Source organism: Vigna umbellata, chromosome 6 (genome assembly GCF_029865625.1).
Source record: "Vigna umbellata cultivar VRB3 chromosome 6, Vumbellata_1.0, whole genome shotgun sequence".
In the NCBI taxonomy this organism is placed as follows: Eukaryota; Viridiplantae; Streptophyta; class Magnoliopsida; order Fabales; family Fabaceae; genus Vigna; species Vigna umbellata.
This window is the reverse complement of record NC_142170.1, coordinates 4,271,538-4,299,469: the sequence shown is the minus strand read 5'-3', so window position 1 is coordinate 4,299,469 and position 27,932 is coordinate 4,271,538. Positions and strand designations below refer to the sequence as shown.

The 27,932-nt window shown below is 38.8% G+C and overlaps 4 protein-coding genes across 4 annotated transcripts; all 4 read left to right on the top strand.

Moving 5' to 3' along the window:
* Positions 1-1,425: 1,425 nt before the first annotated feature.
* Positions 1,426-8,240, top strand: LOC124834663 (Protein kinase superfamily protein). Its single transcript, XM_047309411.2, has 8 exons — positions 1,426-2,508; positions 3,579-3,863; positions 4,364-4,681; positions 4,962-5,189; positions 5,644-5,744; positions 6,275-6,389; positions 7,102-7,572; positions 7,706-8,240. The coding sequence occupies exons 1-8, from the start codon at positions 2,101-2,103 to the stop codon at positions 7,907-7,909; spliced, it is 2,130 nt and encodes a 709-aa protein (XP_047165367.2). The 5' UTR covers positions 1,426-2,100; the 3' UTR covers positions 7,910-8,240.
* A 9,750-nt stretch (positions 8,241-17,990) lies between these two features.
* Positions 17,991-20,138, top strand: LOC148196610 (uncharacterized). Its single transcript, XM_088093472.1, has one exon. The coding sequence runs from the start codon at positions 17,991-17,993 to the stop codon at positions 20,136-20,138; it is 2,148 nt and encodes a 715-aa protein (XP_087949598.1).
* Positions 20,139-20,186: 48 nt separating this feature from the next.
* Positions 20,187-23,421, top strand: LOC148196609 (uncharacterized). Its single transcript, XM_088093471.1, has 4 exons — positions 20,187-21,089; positions 21,139-21,492; positions 21,754-22,771; positions 22,862-23,421. Exons 1-4 carry the CDS (start codon positions 20,187-20,189, stop codon positions 23,419-23,421), a joined length of 2,835 nt encoding a protein of 944 aa, XP_087949597.1.
* A 711-nt stretch (positions 23,422-24,132) lies between these two features.
* LOC148196608 (uncharacterized) lies at positions 24,133-26,785 on the top strand. The gene is made up of 3 exons (XM_088093470.1): positions 24,133-24,529; positions 24,701-25,006; positions 26,703-26,785. Exons 1-3 carry the CDS (start codon positions 24,133-24,135, stop codon positions 26,783-26,785), a joined length of 786 nt encoding a protein of 261 aa, XP_087949596.1.
* Positions 26,786-27,932: the final 1,147 nt, after the last annotated feature.

The window sequence follows — 27,932 nt, the reverse complement described above, 5'->3', positions numbered from 1 at the left end:
CGAATATGCTTTAATCATGCACTTATCATAGGATTCTCGGTAGTGGATTTATGCAAAAAATTATTGTAACTCCATTTGCCTCACATATACAATAACAAGGTTAATTCTCTGTCGCATCGTCAAACTAGGTTTCTTTCAACTCGAAATCCCACTATACATTAATACAACGAAGGGATACAACAACGTTTGTTTTGGGGTTATGGTAGTAGTTTCAGAATTGACGTATATTCAGGCGAGGTAAAAAGACGAGACTTTTGGCCTCGATTCAAAAAGCAAAAAAGGTTATGATTTTACCTCGGTTCAAAAAACCCGAAGCAGTAAAAAAAAATTGGGTATTTTACTTCGGTTGGATCCAAAACCAAGGCAATAGATCCTTTTCTGCTTCGGTTGGACTCAAAACCGAGACAATAAACTTTTTTCTGCCTCAATTTTTATCACAATCACTGTCTAAAGTCAATTTTTTTTAAAAAATAGTTATGTTTCTTCAACATTCCATATCATAGAAGCATCATATTACAGAAACACACCTGTTTACATATATTTAAGTTATAATGACTTATTATTAAGACTCTAGCTCAATACATACACTAACACATGCATAAATGAAACAATTCTCCTTAGAATTACTTTCATTCACAACATAACATACAAGAGAAGTATTCGTAGATTATAAAACATCTTTAAATCCAAATTTTAGAACCTAAAATAGAGCCCACTCACGCTTAGCGTAGAAAATAATGCCCAACCACAATCCTCTAGCATCCAATGTTCGCATGTCTATGCAACACCTAAAATATACCATTAAGTATACTAGGTTGTTATAATATAACAAGTGTCGTACCCATAAGAATTTGGTAAAAAATACAATGTTTTATAGTCATGTTTAAGATATCTTAAAAATGCTGGTGGAAAAGTTATAAAACAAGTTGGAAAATAGTTTGATTTGCTAGATGAACGACTTTTAAATGGTTTGCTAAAAATCTAATTAAGATTTTCAAACAAAAACAGATCAACATTTAACTTTTAACCTGATTGTTACTTCGTAGTTGTTACTGTGTTAATCAATATAATTATATTATACTATAATCAAGGTTTATTTGGATAATTCTTAAACTTTAGATCGGAAATCAAACATCCCAAAAACATAAATTAATTAATTAATTCTGAAATGATTAGAGTTTGAATCACCCTAATTAAAGTACTTTGAGTTAGATTACGGAAGCAATTTAACCCTTTAATGAGTCTTTGGGCTTTGATACATTCTCTCTCTTCACATATAGATGCTGTGCAGGGGACACTCCCTCTTCGCAACATAAATATGCGCCGCGACAACATTAAATATAAATATATATATATATATATATAATATACTTTTTCGTAAGTGTTTTTTTTATTAATTATGTTGCACAAATAATTGAATATCAATATAATTTTTTTTACTACGTTAGTTCCATTTCTTCATCTTCCAAAACACACTCCCACGGTTTCTCTACCCTGCTTGCCCTAGATCCATAGCCTTCTTCTCCATACTTTGCTTCTCTTGATGAGTTTCAGTGCTACCCTTTTCCATTCTTACGCTTTGGGTGCCGAAAAATCCTTCAGGAGCTCTGTATCAAGTTTGAAATCTACTCTGACAAGGTTTTTAGGATCTGGGTATTGTTGTAAATTTGCTAGCTCTTATATCTTCTGGATTGTAAATTAGCAGGTTTTGCACTGTGGGAACTGTTATTCTGTGCAAGTAACTCTCATTTTCAAGTTATCAGTGTTTTGCTTCAAGTGGGTAGGGTAAAGTAGTGATTTTTGTGGCCTCAGGTTTGATTTGTCGAATTGAGGGTTTATCTGATAGTTAGATTCTGTATCTTCTTGGTGTTTTATGGATGGGTTGTGTGTTTTGTTTTCTGATTTGTGACCAAATCTGGGTTGCTACTGTAGCTAATGTTGTGATTTATTTTGTGTGACATGAGTTTGGTGATTATGGGTACTGAAGAAGAGGATAATAAGATAGAAATATAGAAATCTGGGAATGCTGATAACGGGGTGAATGTATTGAGACCGGGAACTGGTTCTGTGAGAAGGAGGGTTAGTTGGTTAGTGGGCATAATGGGTGGCATGTGTTGCAAGCCCTCTGCCATTGAAGACAGTAAGGAGAGTCCAAGGGAGCGTTTATCGAGCAAGGCTGTGTCGGACTTGCGTGTATCCAGGGGAACTTCATCGAGGAGGGAGGAAGTTTTTAGGGTAAAAGATAGATATGATAACAATGAGGGAAGAACGGCATTGATTGATAAGCAAGGGAATGGTTCTGCTAGAGTGCAAGGTGATAGTATTGAAAGAAAGAGGGAGAAAATGGAATATGCTGTTGCTCCACATCCGGGGATTGGTAGTGTTCCCAAAGCCATGGAAGGTGAACAGGTTGCTGCTGGGTGGCCCTCATGGCTGGCAGCAGTGGCTGGAGAGGCTATCAGGGGATGGCTGCCACGGCGTGCAGATTCTTTTGAGAAGTTGGATAAAGTAAACTTCTTTCATTGACCTGTATTCTTAATTACATTATGCAATTCTTTGGTTTGATGCAGATAACTGTTTTTTTTTCAATTGTAATAGAGTATTGATTTAAACTTAAAACAAGTTTAAATTCATTTGCTGTAATTACGTGATGTTACATTTTCCCCTGATCTTTTTGTCCCCCTTTCTCTTAATTATCTATATTTCTAAAGTCTACACTATGCATGTGTCTGCAATGTGGAAAAGTAGAAACCGAACACCAGCTTAATTTAAGGAAATTTTTTGTGTGTTGTTTTTCATTTCCTATAAAATAGATTTAAAAAAGAAAAAAGAGTGAAAATAATGCATCTTTGTAATTATTAGTGAAAATTGAAAATATAAATCATACATTTTATTTACTAATCAGGCCCAAGTGTTGTTTTGACCATGCTCTTTGCGAATAATCTAATGCAGGAAGCAAAGTGTAGACAACTTTGTAATTATTAGTGAAGTTATAATTCTTTTTCCGATTTTATAGGTGGCAAACAAAACACCCCAACTTCCCACTACCACTTTTGGTTTCTAGTAAAAAGTTGCCATGATTCTGAGCTGAATTCTCTTCAATAATCACGAGCTCTTCCTTCAAATTGTTGACCAAAATTGCTTAATATTTTCTGCATAACTATTTTTAACGTCTAATCTGATGATAGTTCTTGGTAAAGAAACTATCTCTAATTGATTTGGAAATCACCTCCCTCTTTATTTAAACAATGCACTTAGTGTCTGTTCTTTGACAACAATCCTAAGCAGTACAATTTTCTAGATACAGTTTTTATGCTGGTTTTTGATCTTTATGATCTCACAGTATAACAGTTAACACAAATTTCGGGAAACTTATTCATGGTTGAATATATACCACTTATTTTCTGTATCATATATCCTCAATTTCATGCTGAAATTAAGTAGAATATGAGAATTGTGTACTTATAATTTTCATTATATCTCTCCTTAATTTCACGTTACTTCAATGTGAGCATATCTCCTGTATGCTGTAACCATGAATGATAAATTGATAATTTTTTCCTTTCTCTAATGTGCAGATTGGACAGGGAACTTATAGCAATGTTTATAGAGCTCGAGATCTTGAACAAAAGAAGATTGTTGCTCTGAAAAAAGTGAGGTTTGATAATCTTGAGCCGGAGAGTGTTCGCTTCATGGCAAGGGAAATTCACATTCTGCGCAGGCTTGATCATCCAAATGTCATAAAATTGGAAGGCTTGGTTACATCAAGGATGTCTTGCAGCTTATACCTTGTTTTTGAGTACATGGAGCATGACTTGGCTGGGCTTGCATCACATCCTGGACTGAAGTTTACTGAAGCTCAGGTAATTTCTTAAGCATCCTTATGTTTTATCTCTCCCTTTCCATTTTATTGCAAATCAAACCTACCATGTCTTCTAGGGAGAATATTGGTTCCTCTAATTTTTGTTTGATTTCATAGGCAATCAAAAATTTCTTTTCTATTATGATGTTTGTACTTTTAAGCTAATTGCTGATGGTTCCTAAATTAATTCCCTGAAATTTACTTTCTTATTTTGTCTCCATTGAAAACGAGGTTAATTAAAGCACGCGGAAGAAATTAAATGAAGAGTAAAATTTCCACTAAAGACTAACAGTTAAATAAAAAAGGGCTACAAGATAACAAAAAAACAAACAGATAGAAAAGAATCAAGTTTTAATTACTGATTTATTGTAGTTTGAATAGTAAATTATTTAAATTTAGAGGAAGAAACTTAGAAAGGGTAAAGATAAACCTATTTCAAAACAGAATGCTATCCTACAACACAAATAAAAAATTGAGTAATTTCCTATTGGATCTTGGCAGGTTAAATGTTACATGCAGCAACTTTTACGTGGACTTGATCACTGCCACAGCTGTGGTGTACTGCACCGTGACATTAAGGGTTCTAATCTTTTGATTGACAACAATGGGATATTGAAAATTGCAGACTTTGGTTTGGCAAGCTTTTTTGATCCCAATCAAGCTCAGCCATTGACAAGCCGAGTTGTCACTCTTTGGTATAGGCCACCTGAGCTTTTGCTTGGAGCCACTTATTATGGCACTGCTGTAGACTTATGGAGTACAGGTTGCATACTTGCTGAGCTGTATGCTGGGAAGCCTATAATGCCTGGAAGAACTGAGGTATGCAGGCTTAGATGATTCTGTTTAAATGCAGCATTTGACCATTTTCCTTTTCATCTGTTCAAACTAACTATAGTATACTGTGAAACTTTGTTGTTTAAAACCGGTCAACTGCTGAAGAAGAAAATATTGGTTGTAGGTGAAAATCAACCATTTCTTAAATATTATGTTATTGGCGAATATTCTTTTCATGTTATTCTGTGATGTTACGCATAAAAAAGTAGCTTGGTTGTATTATAAAATAAAAAATAATTAGAAACTACAATTTTCTGTCTTGCAGGTGGAGCAATTACATAAAATTTTTAAACTTTGTGGTTCACCTTCTGAGGACTATTGGAGAAAATCAAAGTTGCCTCATGCAACAATATTTAAGCCTCAACAGCCCTATAGACGATGTGTTTCTGAAACATTCAAGGACTTTCCTACACCTGCAATAGACTTGATAGAGACTCTTTTGTCCATAGATCCTGCTGATCGTGGAACTTCAGCATCTGCTTTGATTAGTGAGGTGTGAAATTCTTGAGTACCTGTTATATAATTCACTATTTTTCTTTTTTGTTTTAATTCAAGGGAACTCTATCAACACTGTGAGAGTGGGTGTTCATGTTGGTGTTGGGAAAAGCATTTGTTTAACTATTTTAGCAAACATATGTCTTGGATTCCTTAATTAGTTGCAAAGTAAATGTCTGTGACATCTTTGTGTGGATATACTTATCTTATAAAAATCTCGTTATCTTGTGTATTACTGCAAATATACACCAGTATAGTGGGTATTATCTCAACAGCCTTAATATGGTACAAAATTAATTTGTATAGCCGAAAATTGATGTGTTGGTTGGTAGTTATTCACCATTTCTTGCCTAAGAAACGTTTTGCAGTGCATTTATGGTACTAGAGTATTTTTTTCAAACTTCAATATGCACTGCTCCTGACCCTCTTCTATCGGTTTACTTGTAATTTAGTTCTTCTCAACAAAGCCTCTACCTTGTGATCCCTCAAGCTTACCAAAGTATCCTCCTAGCAAAGAATTTGATGCCAAGGTGCGGGATGAAGAAGCTAGAAGGTGTGTTCGATTTTGGTGTGGAATTGTATTCATTTATATTCAAATGTTTTTGTACAAATTACATTTTTGAAGGTTACTTGTGTCTGTGTTTTGAAATAATCTAATTAATTAATCCATGTCATTGTTGTTGTGTCTATTTTTATCTAAAATTTTGGTTATTTCCAAAGTGCAATGATTAACTTTGGGAAAATGGAAGAAAGGAATCTTCTAGTAATTGTTCAAACTAAATTTTCCACACACTCCCCAATGTCCCCTGCTCTGTAATATCCTAAATTTTACTTGTAAAATGTATAGTGACTGCAACAACACTGTCAAGGTTACTTATAGAACAGAGAAAAAAATATTTTTAATGTTCCTTATGATTCACAATACGTGGGTATACAGAAGCTAACAATAAGTGTAGCTGAAATATACTGGTTCCTAAAATCAGACTGGTGCTTATCACTTCTGCTAACATGTTCGCTTTGGCTGGGCTCTTTTATTCATTGTCCTTAAGTGCTTGTTTATGGTTTTGGTTATGATGTTTGCAGACAAGGAGGAGCAGGAGTCAAGGGCCAGAGGCATGATCTTGAGAGAAAAGGCACAAGAGAATCACGAGCAATTCCTGCACCTGATGCCAATGCTGAACTGGTCCTGTCAATGCAGGTTTGGTCAATTTTGGTTGTTAAACTAACCCCCTCTTGGTCATTGAGATTTGTCATTGTTGTTTGTGGATAATATCTTTCATTCAGTTGAGATCAGTCAAATTTAAATTACATGAATTTCTTTTTCAGAATAAACTTTTTCTTGATTCACAATTTAATATCTGTGGCATTTTGTAGAAACAATGATGATTTAGTGTGTCTCCATTTCTGACTCACCTATGAAAGGAATTCACCTTAGATTGAGCAAAAGACTCAGAATTTACAGACTGTGGCTTCTGTCAGTTGTGGATCAGATTGTTTTTAATGTGCATCCGAACATGCAGTTATTCCACTTGGTGGACTGAGTCTTGGGAGTTGAACTGAAAAATAAAATAAAGAATAAAAAAGAGATTATAGTTTTCTTAGGCACCTATAAATTAATTCCAAAAGGGTGCTCCTTTGAAGCACCTCTTACTATATCACAGCTTGCTAAATCTGTGCAACAGTGCACACTGAATGAGATGAAAACTGTTTACTATGCATTGCAAAGTCCTTGTTTTGGCTTTCTGCCTTTTGCTTAATATTCATATTATTTTCCTGATAATTGATGAATTTATTTCACACTCCCTTTTGGAAAATCTTTATCTTTACATTTTGTGTACTCATTCATTTTTTTCTCGTCAGATTTGTTTATCTTATAGCTGAAAGCATAAACAACCTTATTATTTTTGCAGAAGAGGCAAGGGCAGGCTAATTCTCAGAGCAGGAGTGAGAAGTTTAACCCTCATCCTGAAGAAGTTGCTTCTGGATTTCCCATCGACCCCCCTAGACCATCACAAGCTGCAGGAGTGAGTGTGGATCCCCCTGTTCATCAACACAAAAGAGCTTCCCATTCAGGTCCATTGACACACCGTGCCGCATGGGCCAAAGCTGGGAAGAACCAGGAAGATGCTCCAAAGGTTTCAATGGGGGGCGACTTATCAACAATATCAGGCTTAGTTGCGGCAAGGAGGAGTATGCTCTCTGATGATCGCAGAGAAAGGTCTGGATCATCACAAGCAGATGCCCAAAAACTAATAAGCAGGTTCCCAGGATCCTTCAAGGAGGCCTCTGAGTCAATGACGCAACAGGATCAGAAAAATAATCATGCACATGCTCCTCAAAAGGAAGAAGGAAGAGCCAGCAGCAACAAAGACTCAAGTCTTGTAAGTAGTTTTGAAATGTTTATCTGTTGCTAACTTTGTCTCCTAATCGGTTAGAAGTGTGGTGAAGTTATTACATCTTGGTTCTAGTTTTGTCTAAATGTTATGGTTGGATTATCTTATGACAATGTTGCAGGTTGGTTATGGCTCGAAGGGTCATAAAATTCATTATTCTGGGCCTCTGCTAGTTCCATCAAGCAACATGGATCAGATGTTGAAGGATCATGACCGGCAAATCCAAGAGGCGGTTCGAAGATCAAGATTAGACAAGGCAAAGATGAGAAGACTCCAAGCTGAGGGGAACCAGATAAGCAATTCATTATTTGTTTCTGGTCGTTGAGTTGTAGAACCTGATGCTGCAAAGCATCATTTAAGAATATTTGATTCTTTTTTTTTTTTAATATTTTGCCTGTACAGGGAGTTAGTATCCCTCAATGCCCCTCTGTGGCCATGTTAGGTAACTCTAGCTCAGAACTCTTCACCATGTATTTTCCTTCTTCCACTTACAATCATTATATGGCCATTCTTGCAAAGCTTATCAGCATAAGCTGTAGTAGAGTATTGGGAAACCTTGTCTTCCTTATGTTTAACTTATGATAGAGTAATTATCAATCACTCTTGTTAATATGGCTATGCATTTATGTATATATATGTCTATTCTCTTTTTCTCACTTGTCCTTCTCTTATGGACGCATCATTTTGGTACATGATTGCTTATAGCCATTTCTCATGTAGTATAATAGTACTTGGATGTTAAATTGTAATTCCTCTAATCTCAAACTTTGATATATTTTGATCCATGAACTTTAGAAATAAAAGAATGTAGTTATTTTAGTCCAATGAAAGAATATAGTTATTTTAATCCAATGACATTAATTTTTTTGACTTAAGTTGTAACATATGAAACAACATAAATAACTTAAATGTTAATTTAAAACATGTTTTACACTTAAAAACAATTTAACACTTAAATGTCAATTATTTTTAAAGTTTGGGAATTAAAATATATCAAAATTTGAATTATTAACAATTTGGCATTGAAGTTTAATGAGAAAATATATTTAATTTAACCTTTTTATTTAAAATTACAAAATAACGGTGAAATCCATTGAACAAGAAATGAGAATAATTTTGATTTCTTTTAACAAATATTATAAGTTAACAAATAAATTGTTTCTATAACTTAAACGTTAATTTAAAACACGTTTTACACTTCAAAAGAATTTAATACAATTGAAATAAAATGATTATATTAATTAATTTTTAAAGTTTAAAAATTAAAATGTATTAAAATTTGAAACATTAACTAATTCTAATTTTATATTGAAGTTTAATAACAAAATATATTTACCCTTTTATTTAAAATTACAAAATAACGGTGAGATCCATTTAACAATAAATAAGAATAATTTTGATTTCTTTTAACGAATATTAGTTAACAAATAAATTATTTCTATACAAATATCAATAAAAATATTGTTCAAAGAGGATTACTTGCATTTGTTTAGATAAATTACTCACTTCTCTGAGCTAAGAGTCCATCTTCCTACACATGATTACATAAACAAGATGCCGCTTCTTCCTACACCTCCACCATGTATTTCTCTGCACCCCTTTATTAAAAAAACTTTTCATTTTGCCTTTTCTGGATTATAGAATCCGGAAATTTTTTATTTATATATATAAGAAACTGACCTAACATGATTACATGAACAAGTCAGAAAAACCAACACAATCTGTTGGATCAACCAACAATCACAAAACGACATTATTGAACAATGCCTAAACTTTAATCACTTTTAGAAAAGAAATTTTTTTAAAATGATTATTTTTTGTAAAAAATCTCTTATACAATTTCTCTGTTTTTTAATTTATGCATAAAATAATTTACTTATAGATAAATTCTTTTTTTTTTTCATACAAGTATCAACGAAAACATTGTCTAAATCTAAGTCATGTATATGATATAATCTATATGAAATTCAAGATACCACTAAAATGAAGGGAATTAATGTCCCGAACGTAACGATACATAATTAATTTGAGTTATCATTTCCTTCCCAAAATTTAGATAATTAAACCATATTTATATAATGAAAAATTTAGATAAACATTGTTATTCTCCATTAATAATTAGAGTTTTAATTTATGTGTTATATGATATTCTGAATATGAATATTTGATAAGAGGAATTCTGAAAGCGAAAGTGATTGTGAAAAACTTAAGAAATATTGCATTTAAGTGATGAAAGAGAGAGAAATTATTGATGTGGTGGAGGACTGTTTGCATTCATAGCGAATATAGCTAATTGTGGTGCCATTTCAAAGATAAGTGGGTACACTTTAATACACTTGTTCATTTAATATTAATAAAAATTAAAAGTGTTATATTATTGTCCTCACTAATTTGTTGTTTTCATAAATAGACACTCGTCATTTTCTATTATAAATTATATTGCTGGGGATTATCAAAACTTCAAACAATATGTAGGAAATCTTTATATTAATTTATACGGAATTCTTCGAATACGACAATAATAAAACATAAGAGATTAATGACTTCTAACTTAAACAATAGGATAAGGAATTTGTTAGTTTTTTTTTTCTTTTAAGATGCTAAATTTTATTATCTTTACTTAATATTATTGAGTTCTCGTTCTTTCTTTTTGTTTACTCAATATTATTCTGTTTTTTTTCTCATATATGATGATCAATCCTTTCCGTCTCTTTTTCTTAAGTTTCTTAGGTTTTATTTTGTATGGAAGGTACATTCGACATTAAGCATAACACCATGGATGTTTCATAAAATCCTTCCAGCCCATAATCCTAGCATAGTTTTTGTATGATAACATATATACAGTTTGCTCTGATACCATCATAGAATAACTATGCAATAGTGGAAAAGAAAGCTGATAAAGGAGAGAAAAGAGAAAAGAGAAGCCAGAGAAAAGTAGGCTGAGAAAGATATCAAGTTTTCATTATTGTGGGAAGAGATACAGGAAAATAAATATATAGGAAAGGAAACTGAAACAAAATGACAAAAACTAAAACAAAATAACAGAAACTACAATCCTAACTGTAAACCAAGAAGTGCAGGTCAGTGAGACCGATCGATGTAATGAATCAAAACAACCGAGCAATTCAGGTTAGTGATACCGAGCGGTGCATTGAGTCAATACAAGAGCGATCGACACAATATAAGAGCGAACGATATATCTGTTATCAGTTGGGAATCCAAGTGTGAGTCTAAGTCTCACATTGGATAGAAATGAGAAAGTAGAACAATATATAAAGGTGAAAGACCCATTAACCCATTGCCTTAAGGTTTTGGGTAAAGAGTGGTGTCGATCTCTTATATAGTTGACTCAGTTGTTATTGGTGTTTGTGTAACCCATAAGGAACCTCCTCCTCGATAGACCCAACAGTGGTATAAGTGTTAATACCCAATTTCGTCCGAATAGTTAAAATATATCTAGAGTTAAGAAGAGGTAATAAAATAAAGTAAATGGACAAAGATAAATTTGATACGAAATCTAAAAAAAAATGATGGTTTTGTTTCGTTTTCTTTTATCCTTTGTTTTTACTTTGTTTCGTTTTTATTTATTTCCTCTCCTGTTTATATTTTATTTTATTTTGTTTTTATTTTTATTTCATTTTATTTGGTTTTATTTTTATTTTGTTTATTTTATCTTATTTCTTTGATTTACCTTTATTTTATTCCATTCTTGCTTTATTTCATTTTATTTTTCTTTTTAAGTTTACTTTTATTTTTTTTTATTTTTACTTTTTTCTTTCTTTTTGTCGTTCTTTCTTTTATTTGTTCTATTTTTTTTTATTTTTTATTTTTTTTCGTTTTATTTTTTTTTAATTCAAGAAAAATTACCTTTTATATATAAAAAAAGAGGAAAGTGAAAGAAAAGGAAAATTTCAAGTCAACTCTGTTCCCTCCTCATGAAGCCATCAGTTGCGCAGTGAATGCTAAGAATGTGTTTATAGGGTGGCAGCGTGAAAAAGTTACTGGTTTTTCTTGCTAAAAATTCTTAAGCGGCAGCAGTAGACATACATGGAAGAGGAAAAAGTTTTGGACGAGCATGAGCCAACTGCAAAAGGGAAACATGAAAACATGAAGAAAGAAAAGAGAGAAAGGCAATCTGGCGCCAGAGGAGATCTCAGGGGTACAGCAGAAAGGAGGGGGGCTTTGGTTTTGAAAAGGGGGGAGATAATCACATTAGAGGGGATTACTCATCACCATCAGACGAGAGAGCAAGAGACCTGAGACCAGAGAGAAAAGAGGAGAACCGAAAGAGGAGAACCGACTGTGAACCTAGCTGCCCAGTCAACTTTACTTTCCGGCATTGAGGAGGGGAAAGGGAATTAGAAGCCAAGAAGAAAGGCACCTTGAAGCTGCGAAGGTAAGTCTTCATATACCTAAGCTCTTTGGTCATACTCCTTGTAGATGTGCTTTCCCCATGCATGCTGAGATACGAATGATCGATGATTTGCGTTTGTTTACCTCCCCTGTTAATCCAAACTGCACCCAAACTGCACCCAAAATGCAGTTTCAGTGCCTGCAAACTTCATCTATTTTGTTAACAATAGAAAATAAGCATATACTCCCCAATATCAAAGCTTCAATACCCTTTAGCACCCAGAAAACATGTGATAAAAAGCAAACAGAGATACAACACATTCAAACAAGGATGGCAAATTGACACTTCGGACTACATCCTTAGTTCAACATCCTCAAGTTCATTGACTTCAACACCAAGAGTAAAAATTTCTGTCATCCTTAGCCAGTAACACAACTTATCTGTTTAGCCCACTCCCTTAACGTTTCTATGCTATAAACATCCATCATATTAACTCCAAAAATGGCCACCGCTACTCACACTCATACTCAGTCGAATACAGACACCTATCGTCCCAATCCATTAATCAATAAATGAGTAAATAAAAAACGAGAAAAAAAGAGGGAAGGATGCGTCAATCCGGTGGAGATGCTGGAGAGGAAAGAACCCTTGAAAGAGGAATAGGAGAGCCCATCGCGGCAGCCTTGGTGGCGCCAGTTTCCGCCTTTGTGGTGGCGGCGACTACGGTGTGAGGAGGAGAAGAGAATTCTTGTGCGGCGACTGGCTTTGTAGGCAGCTGTGGCGACGTCCGGCCTCGTGGGTCTCGAGTTCGAAGGAGGAGAAAAGGGTTCCCCTGCTTACTAGCAGAGAAGGAAAGAGGACGTTGACATGGTGACCAGAGGCATCTCTGGCGACGACCGGTGACGCTAGCGGATCCCTGGCCGGCGCGGTGGTCGAGCTCGCCCAAGAGGCGATTCACGAAAGAGAAGACGGTCTCTCTTGCGCGCGAGAAGAAGATGAAGAGAGGAACCAGATTTCGGGGCCGACGACGATCCTGACGGTGAGCGGCGGTGCTGGCGACGCTCTGGGTCGCGTCTAGTAGTGGCCGGTTTGGCGGAGACAGCGGTACGCGCGCGAAGAAATGGAGAAGGAGGGGAACTCCCGCGCGCGAGGAGGGAGAGAAAGATTTGATGGTGGCTCCGGGGGCGCCTGGTCGCCGGTGTCGCTTTGGATTGAGCCGGGGTCGCGACTAACGGTGGCCGGCCGTTTGAACGGAGACTGAGGCAGAGTGGGTGATGATTGCCCCTAGGGTTTCTCGTTCAAGTAGAGGAACTTGAGCCTCTGGGTGCATTGGAAATGAGTTGGGACGTGAGAACCCCTAGGGTTTTCCAGATCTGAGAAATGAAAAAGGGCCTTGGGCCTTCTGATCCAAAAGTAAATAAAAATAAAACTTTTTCTCTTCTACGCGCACCCCCATTCCTCACCTTTACACCCCTACGTCCATTCCTTGCCTTGGACTCAGGCCCGTTCCCAAAAACAAAAACAAACGAAGTTCTTCCCTGCGCCTCCTTATTCTCGTTTTCGCACCCCTCTCAGCCTGGGCTTCGGCCCAGTTCGTTTTTTTATTGTTGTTTAGGCACCCTAGTTTCTTATTTAGCACCTCCATACCCTTTTTTCTATATACATATTATTTTACCTTTATTTTATTTTATCCTTTTACTTTGTACCTTATTTTCATTATTTATTTATTTACTCTTTTATTTTATTTTTATTTCTATTTTTTTATTTTATTTTTATTTTATTCTTTTATTTTATTTTTATTATTTTATTTATTTTTATTTTATTTATTTTATTTTATTTTATTTTTTTTCTTCTTCTCTCTTTTGTTCCCATTTTAAATATTTATCCTCATTTTAAATGCACTTTTATAAGAAATGATAAAAAATATATTTTAAAGGTTTAGGCACATGTGTGATCGTACGCATCGTCCTTGTGCTAGAGCCTTTTCTCCTTCTTTTTCTAAAAGAAAAACAATAAAATATTTTAAAGGTCTAGACACATGTGTGATCGCACGCATCGTCCTTGTGTTATAACCTTTTCTTCTTCTCTTCTAAAAAATTTAACAATAAAATATTTTAAAGGTCTAGACACATGTGTGATCGCACGCATCGTCCTTGTGTTAGAACCTTTTCTTCTTCTCTTCTAAAAAATTTAATAATAAATGTTTTAAAGGTTTAGACACATGTGTGATCGCACGCATCGTCCTTGTGTTAGAATCTTTTCTTCTTCTCTTCTAAAAAATACAAAAATACATTTTAAAGGTTTAGACACATGTGTGATCGTACGCATCGTCCTTGTGTCATAACCTTTTCTTCTTCTCTTCTAAAAAATAATAAAAATGTTTTAAAGGTTTAGACACATGTGTGATCGCACACATCGTCCTTGTGTTAGAACCTTTTCTTCTTCTCTTCTAAAAAATAATAAAAATGTTTTAAAGGTTTAGGCACATGTGTGATCGCACGCATCGTCCTTGTGCTAAAAACCTCTCCTCTTTCATTTCCCCAAAAATCCAAATTTATCCACAATCAATTTCTCAAACAATTCCTCAAACAAAATTTTCAAACAGTTTCCAAAGAACTGCGTAACCCTGATTTCTCATTCTGAATGAGAATACGTGGGAGCAAGGTCAATCCTTGTCGGGCCCAAAAAACTAAAAAATTTATTTTGTTTATTTAGAATTTTATTTTAGGGGATAGTTAAACATTTTGAAAACCACATCATATTCGTGCATTTAGTTAAAGGTACTGCCTTAGGGCAGGCGCTGTAGGGTGCTAACACCTTCCTTACGCGTAACCGACTCCCGAACCCAGAATCTGGTTTTCGCGGACCGTGTCTTATCATTTTATGGTTTTTCCGTAGTTTTCCAAAATAAACTATGGTGACGACTCCAAAATCTCTTTTCAAAACGAGCTCTTTTTTTTGGATCGTCGTCCCGTCGCGATTCCGGTTGCGACAGATGGCGACTCCACTGGGGACTTTTTTTTTAGAGAGTCAAGCCATTTAACTATATGCGCGAATTCAATGTGGTTTTTCTTTATGTTTTTCTTCCCTTTTTCTTTATCTATCTTTGATATTTGAATAATCGCATGTGAATAATTTTGCTTGTTGGATATTGAACCCTAGGATAGAAAACGTGTTATATCTGCCTGGGAATCTTCTGGTTGTTTTGCAGGTGAGGGTTTGGGATGTACAATTGCATTCTCCCTTCACACACACACATTATACACATCATGAGTGGGGCCCTATACCCGGGTCTGAGCGTAGCTTAGACATAGAGGGGTTGTGTAGCGGTGCCATTTGGGACATACTTCCTGTTTGGCTATCGTGAGAACCCCAGCTAGAGTTTGTTCTCTTCACTTGTGTCTCCGCATCTAGTTGATTACTCGACTGTTGTGGAGATACTATGAAGGGGCCATAGCTCTAGTGACCATCGACCTTTAGGTTCAGGGAGCCATCCTTGTGAGGTTGCATATACTTGACCTTCAATCTGAAGCGCTGAAACTTTATTAGGGCACAAAGGGAGAAATGTGTATTCTTGTAACCCTCACCCTGTTTATTCTTTTTTGAAAATAATGACATTGCATTTTCATGTTACGCATGCATTTGTGTTGTTGGTCATGTTTTGCTTCATTATGTTATCATGCATCATGTTCATACATCATTTGGTGACGTGTTGGTTTTAGGGGAAATCATAGGTGTTCACTTGATCTCCTACAAGATGGAAGTTGATACAAGATCTGGTGCTACGCAACAGACCGATTCTGTCATTTTAAGAAAGAAACCTCGCCTGAGGATTCATGGGGGGAATCTGACAGGGCTGATAAGCTTAGGCAAACAACTAAAGACTATAAAAAGAGAAACTTTCAAGAATAAGTATGGAAACCTGTTGGGCCTAATGGAAGTGGAGGTACAGTTGCCTGCTATCACAGCCCTAGCACAGTATTATGACTCCACGCTAAGATGCTTCACCTTTCAAGACTTCCAACTAGCACCGACTATAGAAGAGTTTGAGCATATCCTTGGTTTACCATTGGAGGGTACCATGTCGTATCAGCACTTGGAGCATCATGCCTTTATCTCTACTATAGCTGCCATAATGAAATTACAGCCCAAGGAGCTCGAAGATAGGTTGGTAACGAGACATCAAGTGCGTGGGCTGACACAGGGGTATCTGGAACAGTACTTGCAGCATCTGGCTGATAAGGAAGAGTGGGAGACTTTTATGGATGTGCTAGCTCTCACCGTGTACGGCGTTGTTTTATTCCCCAAAATAGAAGATTTTGTGGATTATACCGCAATAGATGTCTTCGTGGCGAGAAAGACGAGATCGGAGAATCCTGTGACGGCAGTCCTTGCTGATGTTTATGGGACCATGATTTTCTGTCACGAAAGGAAGGGGAAGAAAATCCTTTGTTGTGTGTCGGCACTGTACGCTTGGATGACTGCACGTGTGTTCAAAGGCGTAGTCAAGCGTCCTTTGGAAGATTTGTCACGTCAGGGGCTTACGGACAAAGGAGGAAATGAGTGGGCCCATTTCTTTGCTAGCTTGAATGGAGGAAAAATAAATTGGCGTCTTCCTTGGCTTGGGATTAAACATCCTATCCAACATTGTGGCCGCTTTCCCAATGTACCTCTCATAGGGGCCCGATATTGCATCAATTACAACCCTCTTTTGGTTCAAAGACAATTCGGGCACCCCCTGAAAGGGGCACCTTCACCGGACTATCTCACGGCATTTTTCATCTACTATGAGGATGGGCATTGCACTGAAATGTTGAGGAAAGTTAGAAGCGCTTGGAAAAATATTGTGCGAGCTGAAAAAGATCTAAGGGTAGGAGTGGCAGACGACAAGGTTAATTATCATACATGGATCCTAAAAAGGGTAAAGGAAATCAAACTGCCTTTCAAGCCAATCAGTGATCAGCCAGCTAATGAAGGGCGATCCCAAGACCTAGAGAGCGAAGAGGTGAAGCAGTTGAAGGTGGAGATGAAAAAACTGAGAGAGAGGAATGCTAGGTTGGAAAAAGAATTACAAATCGCGCGCAATGATTTTGTTGATATGAGGAATGCTAAAGAGGAAGGATCACAGGCCTATGAAGAAATTGTTAGAAGCCAGAAGGCCGAAAGAGATTATACATTCCGAGTGAAGCAAGACCTTGAGGCCGCAAACAAAGAGCTAGCCATGAGAGTGAAGGAGAAGAACGTGGCGTTGGAAGAGGGAAAACAATGGAAACACCTCTACGAAGAGGCCAAAAGAGATAAGCGGGAAGCCTTGAAAAGACTAAGGGAAGCGCAGATTCAGGTAGAAAAACGGGGCATCAGATGAAAGAAATGGCCACGTCGTTTGAGGCGGATATGAACCAAGAGCGTTGGAAGCTAGCAGAAGCGGAAAAAGGGCATCGAGCCATGATAAAACAAATGGAGGATTATATCGAGGTGCAAGAGGAGCGATGGAGGTCGATGGAGTTTGAAGAGAGACATTAGGCCTTGATGAAGCGAATGGAAGATCACATCGCGGAGCAAGAAGTGGCTGTGAGACATTGGAAGGAAAGTTTCTCCCAATTGGCAACTTTGGCAAACGAAGCAATTGAAGACATCCCCAAGATGGTGTTGGACGCCGAAGCAAGTACTCACTTTTATAGCCCGACAGAAGAGATAAAACATTTTATTAATCATTGTAAATGGTTGGTGGGCGAGATGAAATCCTTTATCGCTCGATCTCGAGAATGATGTATTTTGAAATCCTTGTATTTTGTTTCTGTAGGCGATGTATTGAACTGAGTACTTTTAATGCAAGATATGGAATGTTTGTTTGGTACCAACTTGTGTTGATTTCCATCGGTAATGTTGTCGCGACCCGGTGATTTCCACCTATTACCAACATGCATCATGTTTTCTTTATTTCATTCTCATCTAATTTAAAATTAATCAAAATAATAAAACAGTACAAGTGAGGAAAACAACAGCCAATTTTCCACGACATCCCTACAGGACTCGAGCCAATTCAAGAATCATGGAAAGTTGGGAGGAGTCTCAGGAATCCATCAAGGCCGATATCAGCCAGCTGAAGGACCAGATCGGCCAGATCCTTGCTGCTCTAGAATCGCTGAAGATTGCGGGAGAGTCATCGTCAGCGCGGATCGAGGGGAACGCCCCCCCTTATCCCCCAATGCTTAATGCCTTGAGCCCATCGATTCCGTTCCCGATGTATGGCTTGCCCCCGGGGTATACGCCCCCCATGGGAGATTACTTGGAAGCGGAGCATACGTCTTTCTCTTTTCCCACAACCATCAATGTGCCGCTAATCGGTACTCAGGGTCCTGTCTCAGTTTCGGCACCCGTAACAGGTGTAGCTATGAATGAGACGACCGCAGTTGAAGGAACGCGGGTGACCGTAGTCGCTAAGGAGGACTCTTCAGCTGGGGCCGTGCCACACACCACGGTGATTGGGGGGATCGATAGTTTCATTGGAGCTAAGAATAAGCTGGAAATTCTGGAAGAAAGGCTAAGGGCCATAGAAGGAGTCGAAAGCTATGGATTCGGCGATGTCGCGAGATTAAGCTTGGTCCCCGGGATAAAAGTACCACACAAGTTTAAGACGCCGGAGTTTGAGAAGTACAAAGGTAATACATGGCATAAAAGCCATTTGACGATGTACTGTAGAAAGATGGCCGCGTATGCCTATGATGACAAATTGCTTATCCATTTCTTCCAAGATAGTTTGGCTGGGGTAGTATTGAACTGGTATACCCACTTAGAGCCGTCTCGTATACGTCGTTGGGTGGACCTAGCTGACGCCTTCGTGAAGCAGTATAAGTACAATATGCATGTCGCACCCGACAGGTTGCAACTACAAAACATGGCAAAGAAAGATAATGAAACTTTCAAGGAATATGCTCAACGATGGAGAGAGCTAGCTGCGCAGGTTGAGCCGCCTCTGTACAACAAGGAAATGATGGCAATGTTTGTGAACACGCTCCAACCACCGTTTTATGAACACATGGTCGGGAACGTGTCCTCCAATTTCGCCGATATCGTCATAATAGGCGAAAGAATAGAGATTGGGTTGAAGAATGGGAAGATTGCGGGTGGCCCGTCTGCGGTAGCAAACTCTAAAAAGCCCAGCTTCAATCCAGGAAAGAAGAAAGAAGGAGATGTGCATGCGACATCGACAATGCCTGTATGGAGAGGTCAGACTCCTATTCACAATTATAGACCACACCTGGGCCAACCTCCATATGCAGCCAATGCAGCTTTTGCTCATCCAATTAGACCCCAACAACAACAAGGATTTTATCAACCGCAACCTATCACAAACAACGCCTGGAGGACTGGGACAGGCGCGAATCCGAATCCAAATCCAAATGCGGGTCAAGGCACTTACCCGAGAAAAACCCAAGAAAGAAGCTTTGTTCACTTCACCCCCATCCCTACGACTTACACTGAATTATTACCCCACCTCGTCAAAAGGGGTCTGGTTGCTATATGTCCGATGATGCCTATGCAACCTCCGTACCCCAGGGGTTATGATTCCGATGCCAAGTGTAGTTATCATGGGGGAGGAGTGGGTCACTCAACTGAGAGATGTATGGCCTTCAAGCATAAAGTGCAGGCCCTAATCGACGCTAGGTGGCTGAAATTTCAAGAAGATAAACCTAGCATTGATGCTAATCCATTATCCGGACATGGAAGTGCCTCGACAAATGCCATTGAGGTTAAGAAGCATGAACTGATAAGGGATGCAAGTGAGATCCGAAGTTCCAGAAGGTTTATTTTCAAGGAATTATTGAAGTTGGGTTTTTTAAACGGTAATTATGATTTGGGAAGAGCATGTGGACTTCATCCATGCGCTGAACACTCTATCGATGAATGTGTTGAATTCGAAGAGTTTCTGCAAGATCTGCTCGATAGGAATTTAATGCAAGTGTGCTACGAGGACAAGGATGAAGAGGTGTTTGCACAAACTGGTGTGGAGTCTAATGTAACTCTGCCAGAGCCGTTGGTAATCCGTTTCACTCGGACCACCCCTGCACCAGTAATTCAAGGAAGATCGTCCGTCGTCATCCACACACCAGTTCCTTTTCCTTACAAGAGCGAGAAAACTGTTCCTTGGAGGTATGGAACACACACAGTCGATGAAGGACAATGTGTTGAAAGTTAATTCCTCGGCCAGGATCCAGTTATTGAAAATATATCAGGCATCGGCGGAATGACAAGGAGTGGTCGAATCTTCACACCACCAAACCTGATGAGAGAAGGAACTAGCAGTAATGAAGCACCGGTGGCCGCAAAAGGAGTGCAGGCAGAGGAGACCCCCGACAAGGAGGACAAGAAAGAAATATCCGACGAAGAGGCTTGTGAGTTTTTTAAATTCATACAACAAAGTGAATACAAAGTGGTGGAACAATTGAATCGTATGCCAGCCCGGATCTCTTTGTTAGAATTTCTCATGCACTCAACCTCCCATAAAAAACTGCTGATGAAAATACTGAGCGAGGCTCATGTGGAACAAGGTACTTCCCTGAACAAATTCGAGGGCATTGTTAGCAACATCACTGCTAATAATTACCTCACCTTCGCCGATGAGGAAATGCCTGCTGAGAGGAGAGAGCATAACAAGGCTCTCCATGTCTCCGTGAAATGCTTGGACCACGTCATAGCACGCGTGTTGGTGGACAACGGATCCTCCCTGAATGTCATGCCCAAAACGACATTAGAGAGGCTACCTTGTGACGGAATGCATATGAAGCCAAGTTCTATGATTGTGAGAGTGTTTGACAGTAGCAAGAGGGAAGTCATGGGCGAAATAGAGTTGCCGGTCCAGGTTGGCCCATGTGTCTTTCAAATAATCTTCCAGGTCATGGATATCCTCCCAGCCTATAGTTGTCTATTGCGTCGCCCATGGATCCATTCTGCGGGAGTTGTACCTTCCACACTGCACCAGAAACTAAAATATGTCATGGCAGATAAGCTGGTGATAGTTTCTGGAGAGGAGGATCTCCTTGTGAGTGGGCCATCCTCCACCCGCTATATGGAGGCAGCCGAGGAAGCTCTCGAGACAGCTTTCCAATCACTGGAGATCGTGGGAAACACCTATGTGGAACTATTTCCAGTAAACCCATATCTGCGCCTATATCATGGCGGCCAAGGTCATGCTGAAGGGATGCTATAAGTACGGGAACAGTTTAGGCAAGTACGGGCAGGGGCAGACATTCCCATTGGAGGTGGTCGAGAACAAAAGCAGGTATGGCCTGGGGTACAAGCCCAGCAAGGAGGATAAGAAGAGGCTGATTGAGGAAAAGAGGGAGCGCAGTCTGGCTCGGATGGAGAGACGAGAACCAAGGACGAGGAAGATTCACATTTGTGATATCAAGGAGAGTTTTCGCAGTGCTGGATGGGTGAACACTAGCCATATAGCGGTCGTGGAAGAGGAAGCTGGATTTGAAAGCTCAAACTTCGTGTGGGCTTGCTCCCCAGATGCGCGGCTCAGCAATTGGAAGACTGTGGACTTACCCGTGATGTTTAATTCAAATGAAATGTAATATATTAATTGATCCTATTGCTTTACCCGGAGCTTTAGGATTCAGGACTTACGGGTTGACGCTTTTATTTTGCTTTCAGTGTGATATTTGAATCGTGTTTGTTCTCGTTTCTATCATCATTTAGCCTTCTCCATCGTTTTTTTTGTTTATTTATTCTCTTTTCGAAAACTTAAATAATGTAGATATGACAATGAATGTTTTGAAAATAACAATGTCGATATCCCTAATTTGGAGCACCCTGTCGATGATACGGAAGATGATTATGAAGATGGTTCGGAACCCTCTCCGGAACTAATGAGATTAGTGGAGCAAGAGTTTAAAGAAATAAAACCCTATCAGGAGGATGTCGAAATACTCAACTTGGGTGAGGAGGACGAGATAAAAGAAGTAAAAATCGGCACTACCATGAAAGAGGAAGTGAGAGAAAGGTTGCGAGTCCTATTGAAGGAATTTAAGGACGTGTTCGCTTGGTCGTACAATGATATGCCCGGTTTGGATACCGATATCGTGCAGCATAAACTCCTTCTTAAGCCGGAATGCCTCCCGGTCAAACAGAAACTAAGAAGAATGAAGCCGGAGATGTCTTTGAAAATCAAGGAAGAGGTGCAGAAACAATTTGACGCAGGTTTCTTGGCTGTGGCGAAATACCCGCAATGGGTTGGGAATGTCGTACCAGTACCCAAGAAAGATGGTAAAGTTCGGATGTGCGTTGACTACCGTAATTTGAATCGTGCAAGTCCAAAAGACAATTTCCCACTACCGCACATCGACACTCTAGTCGATAATACAACCAAGTTTTCGCTATTTTCATTCATGGATGGTTTCTCAGGATATAATCAGATCAAGATGGCGCCAGAAGATATGGAAAAGACCACCTTTATCACGTTGTGGGGAACCTTTTGCTATAAGGTGATGTCCTTTGGGCTCAAGAATGCCGGGGCGACATATCAGAGGGCGATGATGGCACTTTTTCATGACATGATGCACAAGGAAATCAAAGTTTATGTGGATGACATGATTGCAAAGTCTGAATCGGAAGAAGAACACATTCTCAACTTGAAGAAATTATTTGAGAGATTGAGAAAGTATAAACTCATATTAAACCCCGCCAAATGCACGTTTGGAGTGAAATCTGGGAAATTGTTGGGTTTTGTGGTTAGCCAAAAGGGGATAGAAGTGGATCCTGACAAGGCGCGAGCGATAATAGAAATGCCTGCGCCTAGAACAGAAAAGGAGGTTCGAGGTTTTCTGGGTAGACTGAACTACATTGCTAGATTCATCGCCCAATTAACCGCTACGTGTGAACCAATGTTCAAGTTGTTACGAAAGAATCAGGCTGTAGTTTGGAATGAGGATTGTCAAGCCGCTTTTGAAAAAGTCAAACGATACCTACAAGACCCTCCCGTATTACGTCCACCTGAACCAAGAAGACCGCTCATTTTGTATTTGACTGTGTTGGATAAGTCAATGGGTTGTGTGTTGGGTCAGCACGATGAAGCTCGAAAGAGAGAGCACACTATATACTACTTGAGCAAGAAATTCACAGACTGCGAACAAAGATATTTGTCATTAGAACGAACTTGTTGTGCATTGGCGTGGGCCGCTCATCGCTTAAGGCAATACATGCTGAGTCACTCAACCTGGTTGATATCCAAGGTGGACCCTATCAAGTTCATTTTTGAAAAGCCTGCTCTTACTGGAAGGATAGCTCGGTGGCAAATGCTATTATCAAAATATGACATCGTGTATGTTACTCAGAAATCCGTCAAGGGGAGTGCGTTAGCAGAATACCTGGCTCATCAACCCATCAGCGATTATCAGCCAATGCAGCCCGAATTTCCCGATGAAGATATCATGGCTCTATTCGAAGAAGGCAGAAAAAACCGAGACGAAGAAACATAGACATTATTATTCGATGGAGCCTCGAATGTGATGGGGCATGGCATAGGGGCAGTTCTCATCTCTCCAGAGCATCAGTACATACCTATGACAGCAAGGTTATGTTTTAATTGCACAAATAACATTGCAGAATACGAGGCCTGCGCTATGGGTATTCGGGCGGCAATAGAGTCCAAAGTAAAAATTCTGGATGTGTATGGAGATTCAGCTTTAGTCATCCACCAGTTGAAGGGAGAGTGGGAAACTAGGGATGCAAAATTAATTCCTTACCAAGCTTACATCAGAGGATTAATGGAGTATTTCGATGCCATCACATTTAACCATATACCGCGAGAAGATAATCAATTAGCAAACGCATTGGCTACTTTGTCATCAATGTTTGAAGTTGACCAAGATGCAGAATTACCAATGATTGAAATGAAGAGCCATGCAGAGCCAGCATATTGTCACTTCATCGAGGAGGAGGTGGATGGTAAACCTTGGTATTTTGATATCAAGCACTATCTTAAGACCCGAGAATATCCTGAGAAGGCATCTGAAAACGATAAAAGGTCGTTAAGGAGGTTGGTTGGCAGCTTTATTTTAAATGGGGATATTTTATACAAGAGAAATCATGACATGGTTCTCCTCAGATGTATGGATGCAAAGGAAGCCAAATTGATATTGAAAGAAGTGCACGAAGGTACATTTGGCACACACATGAACGGGCACTCAATGGCCAAGAAGATCTTGAGAGCTGGTTACTTCTGGTTGACCATGGAAAATGATTGTTGTACACACGTGTGGAAGTGCGAGAAATGTCAAATGTATGCAGACAATATCAATGTGCTGCCCACAACCTTGAACGTGTTGTCTGCACCGTGGCCATTTTCGATGTGGGGGATAGATGTTATTGGAGCTATAGAGCCAAAAACGTCGAATGGACACCGTTTCATACTAGTCGCGATCGATTACTTCACCAAGTGGGTTGAGGCTGCTTCTTATGCCAATGTGACTAGAAAGGTGGTAACCAGATTCATAAAAAGAGAATTGATCTGTAGGTATGGGCTTCCTAATAAGATTATCACTGATAATGCCTCCAACCTGAACAACCAAATGATGGCGGAGTTATGTGAGGAGTTCAAAATTCATCATCTTAATTCTTCCCCTTACCATCCAAAGATGAACGGGGCAGTAGAGGCTGCTAATAAGAACATCAAGAAGATTGTACAAAAGATGGTGGTCACCTATAAAGATTGGCACGAAATGCTTCCTTTTGCTTTACATGGATATCGTACATCAGTACGAACATCAACTGGGGCAACACCTTTCTCGCTTGTGTATGGGATGGAAGCGGTACTTCCATTTGAGGTGGAAATCCCATCTCTACGAGTTTTAATGGAAACCCAATTGGAGGAATCTGAGTGGGTTCGAACTCGGTTTGACCAGCTCAATCTCATCGAAGAAAAGAGACTGACAGCGGCGTGCCACGGACAATTGTACCAAAGAAGAATGAAGAAGGCTTTCGACAAAAAGGTGCGCCCAAGGGAGTTCCATGAAGGCGAACTGGTGTTAAAGAAGATTTTGCCTATACAAAAGGATCACAGAGGCAAGTGGACCCCAAATTATGAAGGGCCATTTGTAGTAAAAAAGGCATTCTCTAGAGGGGCACTAATTCTCACAAGGATGGATGGAGAGGAGTTACCTTTACCGGTTAATTCTGATGCGGTAAAAAAGTTTTACGCATGATGATTCCGCGATAGGGGATGCCACTAAGGGATATTAGCATTGTTTTTGAATTATGTTGTATACTGTGTTACTTCATTCAATAAATACCACACGGTTTTATCCATTATTCAACTTTTATGCTTTTTCTTTCGACACGATTCATGTCACACTGAGTTTTAAAGTAAAGTAAGGATAAGGGAAAGTGATAATAATTAAAGCATCACGGGTATATCCATCGAGCACAAACTCGTCCCTGAAGGATGTCGTGAAGAAAAATAAATAATAAAAAAGAAGAAAAAGGCCAAAAGGAAAGACACATGTCGAATTCGTTGTCAATAAAGTCGTCAAGGGCATAGTACTTTGAAAAGCCAAAAACAAACAAAGTTTTGAAAAATACTTGTGCAGAGTCTTTTCTTGATTGGTTATTTTGAGGATAACTTGTGTTCTTTTTTTTCTACGAAAGCATCTGCATTCATATTGCTTGAACCCCTAACCCTTTCATTTCCCTCAAAGAAAAAAGGATTGTCATGTCGGGGCAGTTTTCATCATAGTGCCTCTGTCTGATGATACATTGATCGGGGAGTGTAAAAAAAAAAAAAGAGAGAGAGAGAATGTATGTTAGATTGAAAACCTGAAAGGGCAGTCTAAGCAAAACAAGAAAAAAAAAACGGAAGGAAATGAAGTCGGTGTGTCAACCGCTACGGAGTTTTGTTTCAGCGTTAAAGTCGTGGGAAATAAGGCGAGTAAGCTTCAGAATGACGTGTGGCCATTTTTTCTTCACCCAAATGATAAAAGAAATTTATCCAGTTGCACCTCCTTTGAGCCGTAAGTTATAACTGTTTTTCTTCATCACCCTATATAAGAATCATTGGCATATCGATGTCAGTCCGAAAGGTACATCAAGAGTATCCAAAGTCAATTAGAAAATTTTCTGAAAAAAAAGGAAGCCTAAAAAAAAAAAGAAAAAGACCACAATAGGGGGCAATGACACGAATTACCAAATGGGAAAAGAAAGTAAGGATGAAAAAAAAACATCAAAAAACAAAAACAAAAGCAAAAATAATGATAAAAGGACGCCCGGAGTTTCAAACTCCCGGAGGCTCGTCGACTTGACACCGTGTGGATGATTCTTGTTAAAATAATTGAACCTTTAAGCGTTTATTTGGGCTTTCACTATCCATTTCTTTCATAACCCTTTGCCTTTTAGCCACGGTACAAGCCAATAAAAGTCCACACTGACTGAAGAATATTTGTCCTGATCTTTCTCGTGAACTTAACTCTAGAAGGAAATGTTGTGGTGAGTGATACAATCGCCAAAAGAAAAAAAAAAGGGAAGAAGAAGAAAAAAAATCAAAGATGAAGAATGAAAAAACATGCTGTAAAGTCTCCCATCAATCATTTTGTCAAGAAAGGTATCGTCGGATTGGGGCAATCCTTCCTACCCAAACCTTTCCACTTTTCTAAATCGTACCTACTATGTGCAACAAAAGTTGGGCCAATCTTGTGAGCCTCGCACGCTTAAATATTAACAACACCTCCCTAAATGAGGTGAACTCAGATGTTAATGTTACTCACAGATAATCATTCAGCCATCTACTTGTCGTATCCATGTCCCACACTGTCTCGGGTTCAAGCTAGTTTGAGTTCCATAAAGCAGTAAAGGGAATTTGAACTCATGATTACGCTATTTTCCTCTTCATTAAAAGACTCATTGCCTCTGGACCATATTTTCAATAAATGCGTTTTGAATGTACATCAAGCTCGACGACAATGTTGATAACAGATTCCAAACATGGAATTTTCAAAAAAATGGAAAGAGGGAAAGAAAAGAAAAAGCGAGAACAAATGAAAAGAACGGAACAAATGTCTATGTGTTTGTGCATTCATGCATCCTCATGACATTACATCATGCATCTCAAAGGAAGCGGGGAATTGTTCGAAAACCCTTATGTTTTGCTCGGTTTCTACTAACTCTTCAAGGGTGTTGAATCCAGGTTTTAACGGCCCTCTGCAAGGCAATGGTCAAATCCAGGTTGTTGTTCTGCGATATTGGCCCTCTGCAAGGCAATGGTCAAGTCCAGATTTTTGTTTATCTAACAACCCTCTGCTTGGCAATGGTCAAATTTAAGTTTCTTCTACGATATTGGCCCTCTGCAAGGCAATGGTCAAGTCCAAATTTTTGTTTTTCTAACGACCCTCTGCTTGGCAATGGTCGAATTTAAGTTTCTTCTGCGATATTGGCCCTCTGCAAGGCAATGGTCAAATCCAGGTTGTTGTTCTACGATATTGGCCCTCTGCAAGGCAATGGTCAAGTCCAGATTTTTGTTTTTCTAACGACCCTTTGCTTGGCAATGGTCGAATTTAGGTTTTTTCTGCGATATTGGCCCTCTGCAAGGCAATGGTCAAATCCAGATTTTTGTTTTTCTAACGACCCTCTGCTTGGCAATGGTCGAATTTAAGTTTCTTCTGCGATATTGGCCCTCTGCAAGGCAATGGTCAAATCCAGGTTGTCTTTCTACGATATTGGCCCTCTGCGAGGCAATGGTCAAGTCCGGTTTTTTCTTTTTCTAACGACCCTCTGCTTGGCAATGGTCGAATTTAAGTTTCTTCTGCGATGTTGGCCCTCTGCAAGGCAATGGTCAAATCCAGGTTGTTGTTCTGCGATATTGGCCCTCTGCAAGGCAATGGTCAAGTCCAGATTTTTGTTTTTCTATTGGCCCTCTACTCGACAATGGTCGAATCCAAGTTTTTGTTTGGTGAATCGCCTCTCTTTGGGCGTTGGCCAAGCTTTTTGCCGCGTTGGGATC

What these genes read in the sequence shown, in the direction of transcription:
- LOC124834663 (XM_047309411.2), top strand. Translation starts at nt 2,101, where the DNA reads ATGGGTGGCATGTGTTGCAAGCCCTCTGCCATTGAAGACAGTAAGGAG. An exon ending in CATCTGCTTTGATTAGTGAG is followed by an intron (nt 5,190 to 5,643) that starts GTGTGAAATTCT and finishes CTTGTAATTTAG; the next exon opens with TTCTTCTCAACAAAGCCTCT. An exon ending in GCAACAAAGACTCAAGTCTT is followed by an intron (nt 7,573 to 7,705) that starts GTAAGTAGTTTT and finishes ACAATGTTGCAG; the next exon opens with GTTGGTTATGGCTCGAAGGG.
- LOC148196610 (XM_088093472.1), top strand. Translation starts at nt 17,991, where the DNA reads ATGGAAAGTTGGGAGGAGTCTCAGGAATCCATCAAGGCCGATATCAGC.
- LOC148196609 (XM_088093471.1), top strand. Translation starts at nt 20,187, where the DNA reads ATGACAAGGAGTGGTCGAATCTTCACACCACCAAACCTGATGAGAGAA. An exon ending in GGAAGACTGTGGACTTACCC is followed by an intron (nt 21,493 to 21,753) that starts GTGATGTTTAAT and finishes CCTAATTTGGAG; the next exon opens with CACCCTGTCGATGATACGGA. An exon ending in GGAGGTTCGAGGTTTTCTGG is followed by an intron (nt 22,772 to 22,861) that starts GTAGACTGAACT and finishes ATCAGGCTGTAG; the next exon opens with TTTGGAATGAGGATTGTCAA.
- LOC148196608 (XM_088093470.1), top strand. Translation starts at nt 24,133, where the DNA reads ATGGCCAAGAAGATCTTGAGAGCTGGTTACTTCTGGTTGACCATGGAA. An exon ending in CCAAATGATGGCGGAGTTAT is followed by an intron (nt 24,530 to 24,700) that starts GTGAGGAGTTCA and finishes ATCGTACATCAG; the next exon opens with TACGAACATCAACTGGGGCA. An exon ending in TATACAAAAGGATCACAGAG is followed by an intron (nt 25,007 to 26,702) that starts GCAAGTGGACCC and finishes TGTTACTCACAG; the next exon opens with ATAATCATTCAGCCATCTAC.